The sequence below is a fragment of the Glandiceps talaboti genome, chromosome 10 (assembly GCF_964340395.1).
Source record: "Glandiceps talaboti chromosome 10, keGlaTala1.1, whole genome shotgun sequence".
In the NCBI taxonomy this organism is placed as follows: Eukaryota; Metazoa; Hemichordata; class Enteropneusta; family Spengelidae; genus Glandiceps; species Glandiceps talaboti.
In genome coordinates this window covers 17,211,228-17,229,005 of record NC_135558.1, presented here as the reverse complement: position 1 = coordinate 17,229,005, position 17,778 = coordinate 17,211,228, and the positions used below count along the sequence as shown (strand labels likewise).

Here is a 17,778-nt window from a genome sequence, read left to right as displayed (position 1 = left end):
TGTGTGTTGTTTGTTTGTTTGTTTGTAATGTAGATTCGTCGTTGATATACTGCTACTAGATCAGACCGTGGGTTATACTTCCATGATCAGAACATGACCAGACACAACTCTCCACGGCACCATTTTGGTTTTACAACTTTGATTACTTTGTTGTGAATAGCTTTTGTCAAGTTCTTGACTTTCCTGATATGACAATAAAGCAAGGGCGGTGAAATATTATTATAGTAGTCCTTCAAAAAACAAGACAATTTTGAAACTTTTAGTGGAAAATGTTAGTGAAGACACAGTTTACCCGCATAAATTAACTAACAAAAGACAAAAGAAATGTACACATGGTTCATTTTCTAGGTGTCGACCTCATGAATATGCACCAAGATTTAGAACCGAGTCAGCTTTAAATGCGTTCACACCTCCAAATCTGGTCTGGACAATATTGTCTGGGCTTAGTCACCCTTTTATGCGGACTACAGAGCGGCCCTGGTGCGGACTATTTCTGCCACCTATTAATGCCTGAAAGTCAAGTGGCATATGCTGAGGTTGTGTACAACCAGCAACCCATAACATTTTAGCAATCTACAGTTCTACCTCAGTATGGCTATTAGCCATGCTAGGTAGTTACTATAATGATTAATATAATGGTTGTCTTGGTAAAAGTTGTCGACCCCCCCCCCCCAAAAAAAAAAAGAAGAAAAAAAAAAAGAAAAAAAAAAGATCAACAAAACATTCTATGATATTGAAAGCGCTCCTGGCATGTAATTCCATAGAACAGTTTCCTGTAGGGAATGGCAGCGATTTCATTCAAACTCAAAGACAGAGATGTTGCTAACCAACGTGAACAGCCATAAAAAATTGTATGTGAATGAGTATGACTCTGAGATCCCGCTAACGGTTTCATTGTTGTCGGTCTAACCAGAGACACTGGAGAACTTCACTGTCTATGATCTAATCGTATTGCTCAGTGTGAAAACCGTGCAAAGCGTTACTATTTTGGCGTTGTATTTTCGCACATTTTTGGTTCACAAGGGTCCAATAATTTAAGCTTGAGTTAGGAAATAGGCCTATTAAAAAAATTGTGTTGTTCCGATTAGGCAAAATAAATAAATAGGTGGGGTAGGTAGATTTATTTTTATTCATGTGCGAGTGTCTAATTCTGGTTTTCCATTTTTTCCAAATGATCTCTGTGTTATTGGCTTCTTTCCATTAGATGTACAACCATTACAGATTGGAGGAACAGTTTTATATTGTCTTTTTAAGTTGATGTCAGTTTCTGCATCCACTATGTCTCGTGAGACTTCACAATTGTTGCGATTTTGTTAGTTTTTCAAGAACACGTAAAAAAAAGTTAAGGGTCGGCAGTGAAAAACTAGGTGGGTCGGGTAACAGAAACCAAACAGTTATTTTTTAGGCCTAAGGCATAACGTAGCATATAAATCTACCCAACCTGCGCGAGCAAGATCTGCATCGGTCAATGTAATATTTACATGGTCTATTACAATTTGGTAAAGTGTACCATTGTATATGCTTGTGCGAGACGTAAAAAACATCATGCCGTCTAATTGTACGAAACGATTTAGTCACTATGGTTTTGAAGTCAGTGAGATAATGTTTGTGAAGTACCCGGTATCGTGATGTTATCGCTTGTATAGAAAAACCATCACTGAGGCAAAATCTCACTTTTATCATCATTCATTTTTTAAAGTCTTCAATCATGCCAATTAAAAATATGGATACTGCAGTCATTTATGTGACTTTTTTTCCAAAAATGTTTATCGTGCATCTCGATTATATTTTTTTTCGTCTTCCTAACATCTTTTTTTTTATTGTGCCAAAAGTAGTAGCTACCACATATAGAACAGTGGAAAAATACCGAATGAGACTCAGAAATGTAAAATCATTTACTTCAATGTCCAAATCAAATGCGGACATCAGAAAATGATGCATGCACGTTGTGATGGACTCGTGATTAGCTCTAGTCCAGATGCCAATTGGTATCTAACTAAACCATAGACAATAGAGAGGGTCCTCTCTATTTTCTATGACTAAACCAAGTTTAGTGAGTGGAGGTGTAAATGGTAACGATACTGTTTAGGAACACGGTGATAGGAACTAGACGAGATTAGCACTGACAACACACGCTCCGCGAACTCCAGCAAAGAGGCCTGGTGGGGTATATAGAGACTTGTCAGAGTTGTCGGAGCTACTGTTCATGTACATATAAGTTCCACGTATTCTCAATTTATTTCGTGCTGGATAGAAAACAGTCAGTATAGTCCTTGTGTTCTCCAGTGTATAGCCGATGGATTGGATAGTGAGAGTCATGATATGTGTGATACATTGTAGTTTATACACCAGAACTGAATTTTAGACTGATCCCGTCGGCATCTTCAGAGAAAGCATCAAGCGGGTACCACAATAAACTGAAAACGTAACGACTATAAGCATAACTATAAGTTTTAATTTACATGGAACTACGGTCATATTTGATAAGCTTATCCCCCACTTCCACATATGGTCTCATACCCCTTGGTCAGCGAAAAGCCAATCATGTTCATGTCCGGACATACGAGTTATAAATGGGGCGGTCATATGGGTTAAGTTAGGGTGGAATATAATATATGGAAAAAGTCTGATTGATACTGGCTGTGATGGGTAGTAGAGCATTTTTTAATTGTCAAAAACAGGGTTGGGGGCCGAATGATATGATTCAAAACGTCATGACTTTCTGGTATATCTTTGTTGTCATGGTGTGTTTCCAGTTGAGGATGGCTGTCTTTGACTGGCTACAACAGTAAGTGACTGATTTTGAAAGCAAAGAAAGTGGAAGAACATTGGTGTTAGTTAAAAAACTATTGTTATTAAAGATATACAAGTAAACGCAGCAAAACAATTGAGAGTCGGTACGGAAAGGAACAGATGACCACAGGAAGGTGTTCAGCTGTTCTTCATTGTTCTTTGCAATTTGACGACCGGGCGATCACATACTAGTAGTTGTCAGTGTTTTCGCTAAAGCAAAATACACGGAGATGGTTCAAAATCACTTGACTATCATTTCACTCTTATTTAAATCTACAAATATCTCATTAATATTTTCTCCCAGCTTACTTCAAACTATATGACATTTTCCATGAAAAAAAGGTGCGTATCTGGAGCAAAGAAGTGTTTCAGATATCAGAGTGTTCACGTTTGCGTGACCAAGACATAGACATAGACTGGCAAGCGACGCCATGAATTGTGATCGAATCCCAGGGTCGGATCGGTTGTAGATCAGTGTTCATGATAATTCATTTGCGTGTTCAATTACTAAGTCATCGATGTAGGGTTATAAATTCAGTGACTACACCATCAACAAAGTTACTTCTTACTATAAATCATGTTGAAAAAGACCCTAGGAAAATGTCTAAGCAACAATGACGGGTGTTACTTTTTTGCAGTGTTTATCCAAATAGTAATCGTCGAATAACGTGACCCTGGCTGAAAACTGCGACAGTGAGTGTACCATAAATTCCCAAAACAGACTGACCAGAACAGACATATTGACACACAAAAAGTGTGCAAGTTTACATCTTGTGACAGGTTTGGTTGGGGTCACCTCCATCGGCTAATGGTCGAAATCGTCATTGTAAAATATTTTTAATTACCCTCAACTACAAATCAGCGTATCGTTGACGATCATTTCAATCGTAAGTGTTTAGAACTGATTCAGAAGTAAAACGTAGAATTATTAATGACAATGGTATGCAAAGTTTTGTTGTTTAACAATCATCAGCGATTTGGCATGTTTGCACAAACCACAGATACTTGTTAGTGCATACACTTTTGATACTTCTATTCTATAAGGTAAAGGCTAAATTTAAAAAGACATGATCCCAGTATTAACTTTTTTGTTGCGGCTATATTTCCTAAGTGAGGTGTGCCAAAGAAAGTTTTCCCATGATACTTTGCGCCAGTGCGACTTTTTGACATTGTACGTTCGATGTTCCCAATGAGTAAATGGAATTTTATCGAGAAGTCTATTCATATTTGTTTATGACAGCAAGATATTTTCAATTTTCTGTTTTTGGTCATTTTTGGGGTCAAAAACTGTCATTTGTTTTGTAAATAAAAGAATTCAAAGTAAAAATGAATGACAGCCGCAAAACTAATCGATTGAATGGGCTGACATTTGGTGTGCAGGTATGTTAGAGTATCTGGATGAAGAATTCTTCAAGAAAATTTGAAGATGACATTGATATGCAAATACGTCTAAAACGTGCTGTGTAGTATCATATTATAGCCATGTTATTTTACAATACTCGTGAGAAAGTAGAATTTATTGGTGAAGTAAAGTTGCTCATACACCTAAGAAAATTTGACTACACTTGAATACATAATGAGCAAATGAAATGATCACAACAATCACATATCTTTGTAATGTTATGACTATACAAGATCTAATACAGGGACGAATGGGGTACTTATCAAATAATGCCCTCCGGAACTCAGAAATAAATGTAGATGCGCTGTACCATGCAGTTACGATCAGCGGTTTTGAACTATGGAGGTAGGAAGGAAGGAGGTAGGAAGGATTATAGTCCTACCACCATTTCTGAACAAAATCGTTGTCCTTGAATTGGAATGGTATGCTTTTAATACAAAAGTTGCACAAACATATGTTCTTGCTTTCAAAAGTTTTAGAATTAACACCATGATTTCACCGTCGCCCATACTGAGGTTTTCCTGCATCTATTGCTATGGATTTTGTTGGTGGGACTTTGCTGTACTGTATGAACACTTGTTCAGACTCAGGCCACTAAAACACAATTGCAAAAAAAAACCGTAAAGACACGAAGTATCGTTTTGCACAACGTTCGGCTTGAAGCAGGTTTGAAGGGTAACCATGCACGACAGAGAAGATGGGTTTAGAGCCCCATTTACACCTAAAACAAAAAGCGATTCTAGTCTGTTCCTATTATAGTGGTCTGAGGTTCAGATCAAAGTGCCGCATTCATCCACAACATAAAAAATCATAGACCCTACACGACTGGCGTTTGTAAAAGTCAGTTTTAAACCATAATTACTACACCTCTTTATCTTCTCGGCAAGAACATGCAGTGCTGCAATCCAACGTGAGGACCTCTCACCAACTTTCAGATCACTTCACATTGGGAACGTTGGTGAGAGTTCTACTAATATAATTCAGACTGAGGCAAAAAATATAGCCTTTCTGAGTTGAAATCCGAGGTTTAAATCCTGATATCTGAAAATTCCCAATCAACCCAGATTACATTGAATAAAAAATAAGTCTAACAAACAATTTATGATTTTTCAGTCCCGAAACTTGCTATTATCCATACACTGTATACAAAGCTAAATACACGGTGATTGGTGTATCGCACTCCTTGACTGAGTGGGTCGGAAAAAAAATAGGTAGACTCACTTGTCATAAATCGATTTATAAATCCACAAAGGCACTGTGACAACTAAAGCAGTCCCTTTACAGACCATTTTTCTTTAGAAATAAATAGGCTAAAACAATACTGAATGACAGGCAGTCCAAGGTATGCGAAACCATAAGCGAGCGCGTACTCACGATGCTAGATTAACACACTATTTTACCTGCGCATTGAAGACGCACAGTAAAAAGACCAGTTTTCAACATTAATGCAGGAAATACAAAGCTAACAATTCAAAATTGTATAAAATGTAAGAAAACAAAAAACAGGCGACAGTCAGAGCATGCATGAACTTCGATTTACAATACCATTATTAAGTTCTTGCATTTTGGGGCTAATGAAGTCATAGAGACTAGAGTGGGCGAGTTTCATCACAGTTAGTATAATCAATGGCACCGTGATAATTCTGACTTTCACTTGAAACTGGACCAGAACAGTCTAGGTCGGACGAGTCGTCATCATCAATTCAAAGGCGGCGTAACCAAATATACACCGTGAATTCATCTTAGATCGCACCGAGTTGAACAATCATGTCTGTCATTGTAGAATGTAGACCTTTACGCTGTTTGACCGACTATTGAAGTATAACCCACATAGGTGATATTTCATTGACCTACATGGAAATGCTTGTAAATACTTTTTGCAAGTAGTAGTAGCTCAGACCACTCTAGTATTTTAGTGGTCTGAGGTAGTAGTAAGAGTTTTTGCTAACGTTTACATGCTAGCGTAGTTGTACATGTACGTATACATGTCAGTTCGTATGTACATGTACATTAAATGTAGCTCTCATCATATCATACACTGTACATGTGTGTAACCCTTTTCTTTTGCACCCTCCCCCTCCGCCTTCATGTGGTCAAACACAGACAACTAACTAACTAAATAGTGTTACTGTTAGTTTTCTGTGGGTCAAACAATTAGTGTACACGCCTTGAATCACATGCAGGCGAGATAGATTTGAATATTCATTTGTTTACTGCCCGGTTATGGGGGTGAACTCATGAATATATTCTGAACTAAATGCAAATGTATTCAAATCACTTCCGACTCGCAATCTGAACTATTTTTCAGATCGAGTATAATCCGATTAGACAGGCGCTAATGGGAAAGTACAGAAACGTCCACCTCATCAGCATAAAAGTACAGAATTGAACTCAATCTGAACTATAGTACGGAAAGTGTCGTAAACTGTACTATTTTTTCTACTAGTGTATATAGGCTAGGGGTTACAGTACACAGGCTCGGGCTTAAAGGATTTATTGGACACAGGCTAGGGGCTTATTAGGTGGTGTACTGTACACAAGCTAGGGAGTTAGAGATATAATGTGTGCAGGTTAGGGGATTATGTAATGTACTGTACTCAGGTTAAAGGGGTTAGGTGATTTACTGCACACAGGTTAGGGGGAGATCTAGATGAGATGTGCTGTATTCGGGTTAGGGGATGTACTGTACACATGTTAGAGGGTTAGAGATAAACTCTACGCAGATTAGTTGGGTAGGGGTTGTACTTTATGCATGTTCGGTTGTTTTTGGATTTACTGTATGCAGGATAGCTAGTTGGTTAGGGGATTGGCTGTACGCTGGCTAGTTGGTTAGTGGATTTACTGTACTCAGGTTAGTTGGTTAGGGGATGAGCTGTATGCAGGTTATTTAGTTGGTTAGGGGATTGGCTGTACGCTGGCTAGTTGGTTAGGGGATTTACTGTACTCAGGTAAGTTGGTTAGGGGATGAGCTGTATGCAGGTTATTTATTTCTTTAGGGGATGTGCTGTATGCAGGTTAGTTGGTTAGGGGACGTGCTATATGCAGGTTAGTTGGTTAGGGGATGTACTGTACACAGGTTAGTTGGCTAGGGGTGTACTGTACACAGGTTAGTTGGTTAGGGGATGTGCAATATACAGGTCAGTTGGTTAGGGGACGTGCTGTATACAGATTAGTTGGTTAGGGGATGTACTGTATACAGGTTAGTTGGTTAGGGGATGTACTGTACACAGGTTAGTTGGTTAGGGGATGTACCTTATACAGGTTAGTTGGTTAGGGGATGTACAATATGCAGGTTAGTTGGTTAGGGGATGTACTATATGCAGGCTAGTTGCTTTTAGGAGATTTACTGTACGCACCAGGCTATGTGGTAAGTGGATGCACACTTTTCAGGTTAGGGGATGTACTGTATGCAAGTTAGAGGACATTGTACTATATGTAGTTTAGTTGGTTAGGAGATTTATTGTACGCAGGTTAGTTGGTTAGGGGACATACTGTATACATGTTACTTGGTTAGGGAAGGTACTGTATGCAGGTTAGGGGATGTACTGTATTAAATATAGGTGATCTACTGTACGCAGGATGGTTGGTTAAGGGTGTACCATATGCAGGTTAGTTGGTTAGGGGATTTTCTATACACAGGCTAATTGGTTAGGGGATATACACTTTGCAGGTGATGGGATGTACTGTATGCATGTTAGGGGATGTACTGTATGCAAGTGTTACAAGCGACAGACCTAAATTATATCCATTCAGGATATTTTGGTAAATTTTCATCATGAACTCTGATTTTAAGTAAAAAAACAGTTGAACTTTGTACACACAGTGACATTCCGTTGCGTAACAACATAGGTCTTCAACATCTCAACATTGGGTATTTCGGAATTGTTTGTTCCAGGTACGATTGAATTGTCAACGGGTTTTAGTATGACATGATGTGTTAATTTTAGAACTTCATTATATGACTTCATTGTTTTGTAGAAGTATAATTATAATATTACACAAGTATTTTGTATGAACTTGTATTACTAATCTAGAGAAGGTGATTGGATATTAGATCTCAGATGATGTCTTTCATAAGACTTAAGAATACGTCATACTCTGACAGTAGAGATTTGTGTAAACTTTGAAATGTATTTAAGTTGGGTTTTTAGCCCTTCTGGGAAGGAACGGAGACGGACATTGGTCTAGTAATAAAATCAGCCAAGTGGTTAGCTTGGCGTTCGTTGAACCAGATACGTATGTTTCGTTGTGAGTTCTACTCAACATAATCCAAGTCGGTACTCGTGGAAAAGGTGGTTTGAGAAGAAACTAGTGGTTGGCTAATTCAACGTTATAGTCTTAAATGGAACAGAATGACGAGTGGAACAGCAGTGCGAGTGAGTACTTCCCCGTTTGAACATTAAGAATATCGATAAACTGCACAGTAAGCCGGTCAACAACGTTTCACAAGTTAGGAGATGTACTGTACGCAGGTTAGTTGGCTAGGGGACTTACTATATGCAGGTTTATAGTTGGTTAGGGGATTTACTGTACGCAGGCTAGTTGGTTAGGGTATTGACTACACACGGACTAGTTGGTTAGGGTATTTAAAGTACACGTTTTAGTTGGTTAGGGGATGCACTGTACGCATGTTAGATGGTTACGGGATGTACTGTATGCAGGTTAGGGAATGTACTGTAGGCAGGTTAGTTGGTTGGTTGGTTGGTTGGTTGGTCAGTCAGGGGATGTACTGTATGCAGGTTAGTTGCTTGGTTGGTAGGTCAGGGGATGTACTGTATGCAGGCTAGGGGATGTACTGTATGCAGGGTAGTTGCTTGGTTGTTTGGTTGGTTGGTTGGTTGGTTGGTTGGTCAGGGGATGTACTGTATACAGGTTAGTTGCTTGGTTAGGGAATGTACTGTATGCAGGCTAGGGGACATATATATTGTATGCAGGGTAGGGATGTATTGTATGCATGTTAGTTGGTTGGTTAGGGAATGTATTGTATGCAGGTTAGTTGGGTGGTTGGTTGGTTAGGGAATGTACTGTACGCAGGCCTAGGTCAGTTGGTTGGTTAGGGGTGTATTGTATGCAGGTTAGTTGGTTAAGGGGTGTACTGTACACAGGTTAGTATAGTGGGTACTGGACGCAGGTTTGGCCTAAAAAAATCGTTTGGTTCTGATTACGCTTAATTGTACAATAGATGGGGTGGCATGATTTTTTGTTTTATTTTAATTATTACATTTTTTTTCTGTGAGGGTCTACTTCATGTTTTTCATTTGTGTGCCATATATGTGTTGTTTACTGCTTCCTAGATTGAAACAATTGCAGAATTGGAAGAATAGTTTTAAAGTGTCGACGTCCTTTTTAAGTTGATGTCAGTTTCCGCATCCACTATTTCTGGCGAGACTTCACACACAATTTTTGCGATTTTATTATTTTTTTCTCTAATATGTAAAAAGGAAGTTCAGCATCGGCAGTGAAAAGGGTAGGTGGGGTCGGGTAACCAGAAGCAAACAATTCTATGTTTAGGTCTTAGTGAGTTAGGGGGTTAGGGGATGTATTATGTGCAGGGTAGGGGATTTACTGTACATAGTACAGGCTAGGGGCTTAGGGATTTACTGTACACAGGCTAAATGGTTAGGGGATTTACTGTACGCGGGCTAGGGGTTAGGGATATACTTTATGCAGGTTAGGGGGTATGGATATTCTGTGTGCAGGTTAGGGGTTTTACTGTGCACATGCTAATACCAAAGAGGACCAAAAAGCTTTGTTGATTACGGGGAAAAAAGGCAAAGAAAAAAAATCCTATTTGGAATGATTGAAAGTCATGTTGCGGTTTTAAACACACTTGCAAATGTCCTATCGTAAAAACTGAGTGATACTTGTCTGACGCTGCTTTTTCTTCTGGATACACACCTAAAATTTAGTATTATTTGCTACATATATTGATGACAGCAATGAGCATTTGTCATAGAGTTTGATAATACAGCTTGTAGTTTAAAAGAACCCTTTTCAGAATTAAGCATTTTCAGCAATTAGGCTATATCTTGAGAATGCACGCTTTCAATTGAATATAATTTGGTGGATACTTCAAACATAGCACACGACATGCAGAACGTGTTGATCTAGCTTTCAGTTTTAATGATAATTCGCACAATTAATTTAATTTCAAAACAAATGTTTAATGTCTTACTTCGTGTTGTAGAAACCATCACGCATTCATTAAATCGGCATGATTGTTTTTCATTACAAATGAAGTCTTTCATATAGTTATACTAACAATATAAAAATCTTTCACTGAACATCAATGGTAACTGGTAACAAAGAGATCTGCAGCTGTGTACTTCAACATACTATGATCACCACCACCACCACCACCACCACCACCACCACCACCACCACCACCACCAGCAACAACATCATCTTCTGCTCGCGAAACACCCAACTTATATTGTCGACACAAGTTCCCCCCCCCCTCCCGTTAAAGAGTTAAAGTAAGGAATTGCTTGGGTAGCTAATATTGTATACTAGTATTCGTTTTGATAACCTTTCCTCTCAGCTGGTACTTATGGGAGGTTAATGTCATCAGTAGCTCCAGGTTAGGCATTACAATAACCACAGATAATCCCATAGTCCTTTGCGTCGGTGCATGGTCAGTGAAATTATACATTTCCAATTAATTGACTGAAAAGTTTGACTTTAAAATACAAAAAATGAATTTTGTATGTTTAGATTGATTTTCAGGATGCTGTAACTGATAAATGATAATTTCAATACTTGTTATTTTGATCTACAAATAAAATATACTTGGGGACTATATATATATATATAGACACACACACACACACAGCACAAGCACACACACATTGTAGTATACATACATTTTTATAGTATTTTACTATGTGATGTTTCCTTATTTGACCCTTATTAAAGTTGTGTAAAGACCACTGAGATGTAGTACAGTGCACTTTTAAGAAATCAAATAATAAAAACAAGAACAATATACCCATATATACATACATTATATAGAAACATACATACATACATACATACATACATACATACATACGTACGTACGTACGTACGTACGTACGTACGTACGTCCGTCCCTCCGTCCCTCCCTCCGTCCCTCCCGCCCTCCCTCCCTCCATCCATCCATCCATCCATCCATCCATCCATCCATGCATGCATGCATGCATGCATGCATGCATGCATTTGACCTATTTGTAAATATTTTCGCCAAATTTACAAGTCCACATTGCACTGTTATTCTGGCTTTGCTTCTTGCATCTTCTGTAGTAATATCGAACCACTAAAAGAATTAGTATAACACCAGCAGCAACACTGGTAACAATTCCTCCGACTATGCCCTGGTTATTTGAAAACGAATTAAAATAAATCCTTTAGGAAACATAGCTATATTATTAATAGGGTTGAGAATGGTAAATGTTGGAAGGTTTAACAAGATGACAAACTATGTAACTGTCATTATTCCATGCACAAGCCAAGTTGTACCAAAAATATGGAATATATACTCTGGTCATTCTGCGTCAATTTTCGCGATTTTATATATTTTTTCTCACATACGTAAACAAAAGTGTAGGATCGGCAGTGTAAAATTTAATAGGATGGAGTAACCGGTACGAAACAATTTTTTTAGGCCTTATACACAAGCATCATTTTAGTAAACACACACACACACGCACATTATATTGTATATACACACATATTAAAGAGAGAGAGAATCAGAGAGAGAGAGAGACAGAGAGACAGAGACAGAGAGACAAACAAACAGCCAGACAGACAGACAGACAGACAGACAGACAGACAGACAGACAGACATTGATATAGAAACATGGAACAGAAAGCAATACAGTACATGGGGAAAGACTCTGAGATAAAGAGAATGCGCGATTGTACTTACGACAGTACTGGAGACGACGTTGCATTCATATCAACTTGTATAAGCGTGTCTTCAACGATATCTATTGTGAACGTAATTTAGCATATTGGTAAGATTGAGATGATAAAATAAAGTGGCATTAATATCCCCGTTTAAGAAAATCAAGGTCGTATACAAAAAAAGCTTAAAACTGGCCCAATAAAGTGTAAAACATACTGTTATTAGGAAAACATAAATATCAGCAAAATGCAGTCACTGTATTGGCAGGAGCACATGGCCATACTTTTATTTGACGATTTTACTGAATAGGTAAATTAATTAGACCGTGACTTTAACTTACACAGGAGGAACCTTCAGATGATGGGATATGTATATAGTAAGAGATAGCGAAGGAGTACTTCGATGCGAATTATAGTCAGACCATGTCATCGTACGCATAAAAATGCCTAACTCACCCATCACGTATTCTGGATATAAATCCATTCTGAGATCCGTAATAAGCCGTAAAACACTGAACAGTATTGACTATGAGATGTCTGATACTGCTCACACAGAGAGATATCATTGAAAGTACTGTGTGTCGTACGTTCGTTTGTCGCGATTCTAGAAGTCGAAAGTTCCGGGCGTTGCTAGGGAACCATACATGTTAGACGTGAAACTTCTAACTCCAAAAAAAGAACATAAAAATTCGTAAAGTTACGCCATAAAAATAACTTGGGTTCGAATAATATTGGGTTTGAAAATATATCTTGAAAAAGTTGATGGAATATACAATGTAAAGACAAAAAATAACGATTCCGATGGATCTCTTGAACAATCAGCGATTCAAACTTAGCGGAAGAATATTACAGTATTATTAACAAGAAGCAAAGTGGCTAGAGCCACACATCTATCTGTATATATGAGGTATCGTTGCATATTCCTGACGGTCCACAATGGACTGCACAACCAATAGAGCGCCACCATTGGCAGGCAATAGAAACGTGACTGTATTGACGCTACGAGATACCCGACACTGCACTAGTGAACATAATACAGTTTGTCGCCATGAAAGCAATCGCACACGGTTGGACAGTGTTTATGGTAGCAAGTCATGAAATGACTGATGAACACATACAAGCTGTGGCCTCAACTGTTGAACAAGCATCAGGCTTTCATTATTAGTCCTACATAGACCACAAATATATATGAATATGATGGGATAATCAGAATTATGATCTTTTAAAAACGTAGCATTATTTATTTTCTTTGACATGAAATAGATGTATAAATAATATTGATCAATGAATATTACACTGATAGACATTATATAAAATCAATAATACACTAAGCAATTGCAATAATACCCAATAGGGACAATAAACAAAACATGCATATAAAGATTATATAAACTAACTGCCTTAGACTGTTTTCAAACAAGTCTTAAGTTTGAGTGACGATTAATGTCAACTGTTTCTTTGTATATCATTCTAACAGTTCTGCAGAGAAGTAGATTTGATACAAATCATTTTCTATTTCCGTATAAATTTTCTTGCCAAGGTATCTTTGGTTGTGTGTGTGAGTGTCTACTTCAGGTAGTTATGTTTTCCGTTGTTTTCCATATGATCTCTGTGTTATTGATTTCTTCCCATCATCAGATCTAGATGTACAGCCATTACAGGTTGGAAGAACAGTTATGTCAGTTTCCGCATCACTATTTCTTGCTAGACTTCACAATTTTCTCTCTCGAATGTACACGTAAAAAGTAGTTTAGGCTCGGCAATATATAAAAAAACTAGGTGGTGACGGGTAACATGAACCAAACAGTTTTTTTAAGCCTTACCAACGAGTATTTCAATGTCTTTGGATCGACGTGATTTCTCAAATGATCACAAAAGATGACGCCTGCAATGACGTCATCGGTCCAGGCTTATCAGCTTGCCCTAATGCGAGTGTGTTTTGTGGAAGGGGAGATTAGACCGCGCCCTCAACGGCTGATCTAACTGCACAGTCTAACTGTACTATCTTCTTTCATAATATTATATGATGAGGCAAACATGTGTAAATGCCAAAGCATGAATTTAACGGCTTTAATTGTTTACTTTGACCAGGCAACAGATAAGTAATGTGATTACATGTCTGGTTCTTCATTTCGACTGTGAAGGTCACTTCAACCCGTTTCTGTTCACAAGAGTTGTTAGAACGGTCCATGGTTGAGTAGAAACGCACACGCCCCAAAAATGAAACTCTGTACAACCACGTTAGCATTTTAGATCTCAAGATATGTTCATATACCTCGTACTCGTAGTCAGATTTCAAATAGATCAAAGAGACCGATAAACACTGTGGTTCATAGACAGCGGTTCAAAGGTCAAATGATACTACTAAACACAACGATGAATCTCCCAGTGACCATGAGTTTTGTGACGTCACTCGTGATAATCACACCCCATTTCTTTCAATATTCCAAAGAGATGCAGAATGCAGAAAAGTGATTTTAACCGAAAACACCCACTATGAAGGGGTAGTAGCAATTTAAAATGGGGGTGGATTGGGCTATAGTCCCATTGGAAAACCCTCAATGTTAGAATGGGACAGGACGCTAGTCTGAGGGGGGGGGGGGGTGATATATGAAGTTTTTGGAGAAAAGTGTTGTTGTTTTTTTAAAGTTCTGACAGATTAACAGAATGCATCAAATGTTTTGAGTACGTCTTCCTTAAAAGTTTTGTGAAATGCGATCGAATATGTGTTTAGATTTGTGTTTTAATGGTATGCTGAAAGACAACTTCCACGGTCAGAGACTTCCTACAATGACATATTCTCATTTTAATTTACTCTTGATAAATTGTCGTTCTCATGATCAGTTCTCAGTGATCGCCTCTGTCTATGTAGGCCATCGTCGTAAAAGAGACCATCGTCGTAAACCAAGGCCTCTTTTACGGCTCCGTCCAAGACGCACGTGCACCGGCGCCAGAGCAGTGTGTGGCGGAAGAAATGACAGCTCTGGTCTGCGAGAACGGTTGTAGGCAGAGGCGATCACTTCCAGAACGATAAAAAAAATAAACAAAACCCATAATTTCAGATAGTAGGCATTTTAAATATCTTGCAGGAAACATATTAAATGGAAATATACCACAAGGGCATAAACGTAAATAATGTAAACTAGATTTGTTATCAGATGGAGACCATACGTGGAACGCAATGCGTAACCGTGAGGCATACATGCATTCACCATATAGTAACAACAGAACTCGTCAAAAGATATGTATACAACTTACTGTATTTATTGATCATATACAAAAAGGTACACATATGCCAAATAAGTTGTCCACAGAGTGATATAAAAAAATTGCAAATAAAGTCCATGGGGAATTCATTAAGTACTGTATTTTTTCGCCGCGATGTATGGTCTAACGACTTATAGAAGCCTTCAGTAATTACAAAGAGGGAGGGGGTCGGGAGATTCGTCAATGCAATGTCTTCACATATATTAACAGTGGAAGTAGTAGTAAGAAAACCCAATGTTTTTAAATTCATCAATGTGGTGGCAGCGGTGGGACCCAGTCCTTACCATTGATGCTGTCCCTCTACATAGTTTGTGCAACAGGGTCACATGTTAAACAACAGACCAGCCTTGGTTTCCTCTGGCTCCCCCACTTGTAATTAGAATGCTCCCTAACATCTGACTAAATGATGACGTCACGCAAGAATGTTCAGGACAGATTGTACTACACGGTCCAAAGACCACCAAAACCATATCAGCTACACGTCGTACACGTACACTACACTGTGCTACTACCACTAAGACAAACTGCGGTCGATAGTTCTTGTTTTCATCATTAGGCCTTCACGAATAAACGTTTGCAGGAAACGCTGTCTACTGACATGGTACACACCAGTTTGTCACCAATCACTTCATAGACGGATTGTGGTTCCTTTGGGTATTTTGCACCTGGTTTCACCACCAATTTGCTTCCTTCCAAAGTGGCAATAGCCTTTCTCATTTCTCCTGTGATTGGATTCTTCATATCAAAGACTTCACCCAACTGTAAACGATAAAACACATTTTCTCTTATAAATGAACATTTCTACTCGCAAAGTCAAACAAATGAAGCGAATCCCACAATTAGTCTACAATTTCAACCTAGAGCCAATATGAATATTCATTCTTGCAAATGTTATCTTGACACAATCAGATTGACTCATGGTAAAAAGGCCGTCTACTCATCATAAACTTGAAATGTCGTCAGCGTCACCTGGCCCAATTATGATTCCAGTATACGTACATAGTATTTTATTAAAGATAATTTCCTCAGAATTTTAAAGATTGCTTTTTCTGTCTAAATTTTGGAAGCATATATCCCTTAAATTGCCAGTTGTAACCATCAACTCAAGAATCAAGAATGTTATACTTAAAATTCGAATTTAATTTAAAGAAAATGTTAGTATATTTTAGATTATCAATCGAATTTCAACAAAGTTTTCTGACCATATACACGTAGTATGACTACTCACAGTTAGGCTCTGTTCGATGGTTCCTCTGGGGCCACTCATTTTAATATGTATGTTGTTGCCATCAACAGTAACATCAATGTGTGGTTTGGCGTCTAACGCTGCAGCTTTGGCAGGTGCAGGTACTTCCATTGCATCAAGAAATGCTTCTAAATTGTCATGGGAGTCCAGCTGCCATCCTCCAACAATTGATGCAAGAGCCATTTTGTATTAGAAGTGAATTTGGGAGGACGAGAAAAAAAACTCACGACTGCCCTGGTAGGTGTTCTGTAGAAGAGTGGTGTGACAAATCAAAATCAATTCCCCTTATAAAGTACCCTTATATCAAGATTAGATACAGACACCGCCTTTCATTTTACGTAAGAATCGATTGTTGCGGATCCATTATCACGTGTTGGTGGTCAGTTTGCCGGCGGAATATCGTTCTCAAACTTGTTACTACTTATCCTCGGTCCTAAAGTAAAATAAATATAGATAAATATCTTACTAACATTGTTACATTTTATCGTCTGGATCAACACAAATCTTCCTTACTTTTCATCTGGGGTTACAAAATCTTACCAACATTGCGACATTTTCACGAGCTGCCGTCAGCAGACGTCACTTCACATACATTTGCAACAATGTGACTTTTTTCAGGTATTTCAGTGGATTAAAATATAAGCTTGTATTTCAGTTGTTTGTCTTTCTAGGCGATAAAATGTAGCAAAATTAGTAACATATAACTAGCCAGAAGATACAATGTAGCAATATTAGCAACATATGTCTAGACAGACTATAAAAATTAGTTACAATGTATCTATTGATATCTAATAGTAAGATTTTGTCGAGAAAGAGAACGATTTGTGTCTACCCAACTGACTTCCATGGTATACATATGGACATGAATTAAAATCAACATTCTTTCTAAGAAATGCACGATGGAAAAACACTTCTAAGCAAATATTGGGTGAAAATGTGTCTGTTTATACTTCGATACGTTTGTATAAAATTTCTAAAATCATATAATACAGGTACAGGTACTAGTAGTTACTTCCCCACCCATTTGAATTTTCTAGTGAGAGATACATAATCGATCGGAAGGGAAATGTACTCAGATTGAAAGGTATATGGGTATGTGCCGCCTAAGGGGTCACTTTTTCAAGGGGAAAAATCCCTAATCATGGGTCGACTTTGATTTAATCTGAAAATTCCAGGCTAATCATGG

At 38.1% G+C, this 17,778-nt stretch overlaps 1 protein-coding gene across 1 annotated transcript; it reads right to left on the bottom strand.

Moving 5' to 3' along the window:
• Window positions 1-15,399: 15,399 nt before the first annotated feature.
• LOC144441479 (fatty acid binding protein 1-A, liver-like) lies at window positions 15,400-16,775 on the bottom strand. The gene is made up of 2 exons (XM_078131061.1): window positions 16,575-16,775; window positions 15,400-16,105 (listed from the first exon to the last, which is right to left on the bottom strand). Exons 1-2 carry the CDS (start codon window positions 16,773-16,775, stop codon window positions 15,899-15,901), a joined length of 408 nt encoding a protein of 135 aa, XP_077987187.1. The 3' UTR covers window positions 15,400-15,898.
• Window positions 16,776-17,778: the final 1,003 nt, after the last annotated feature.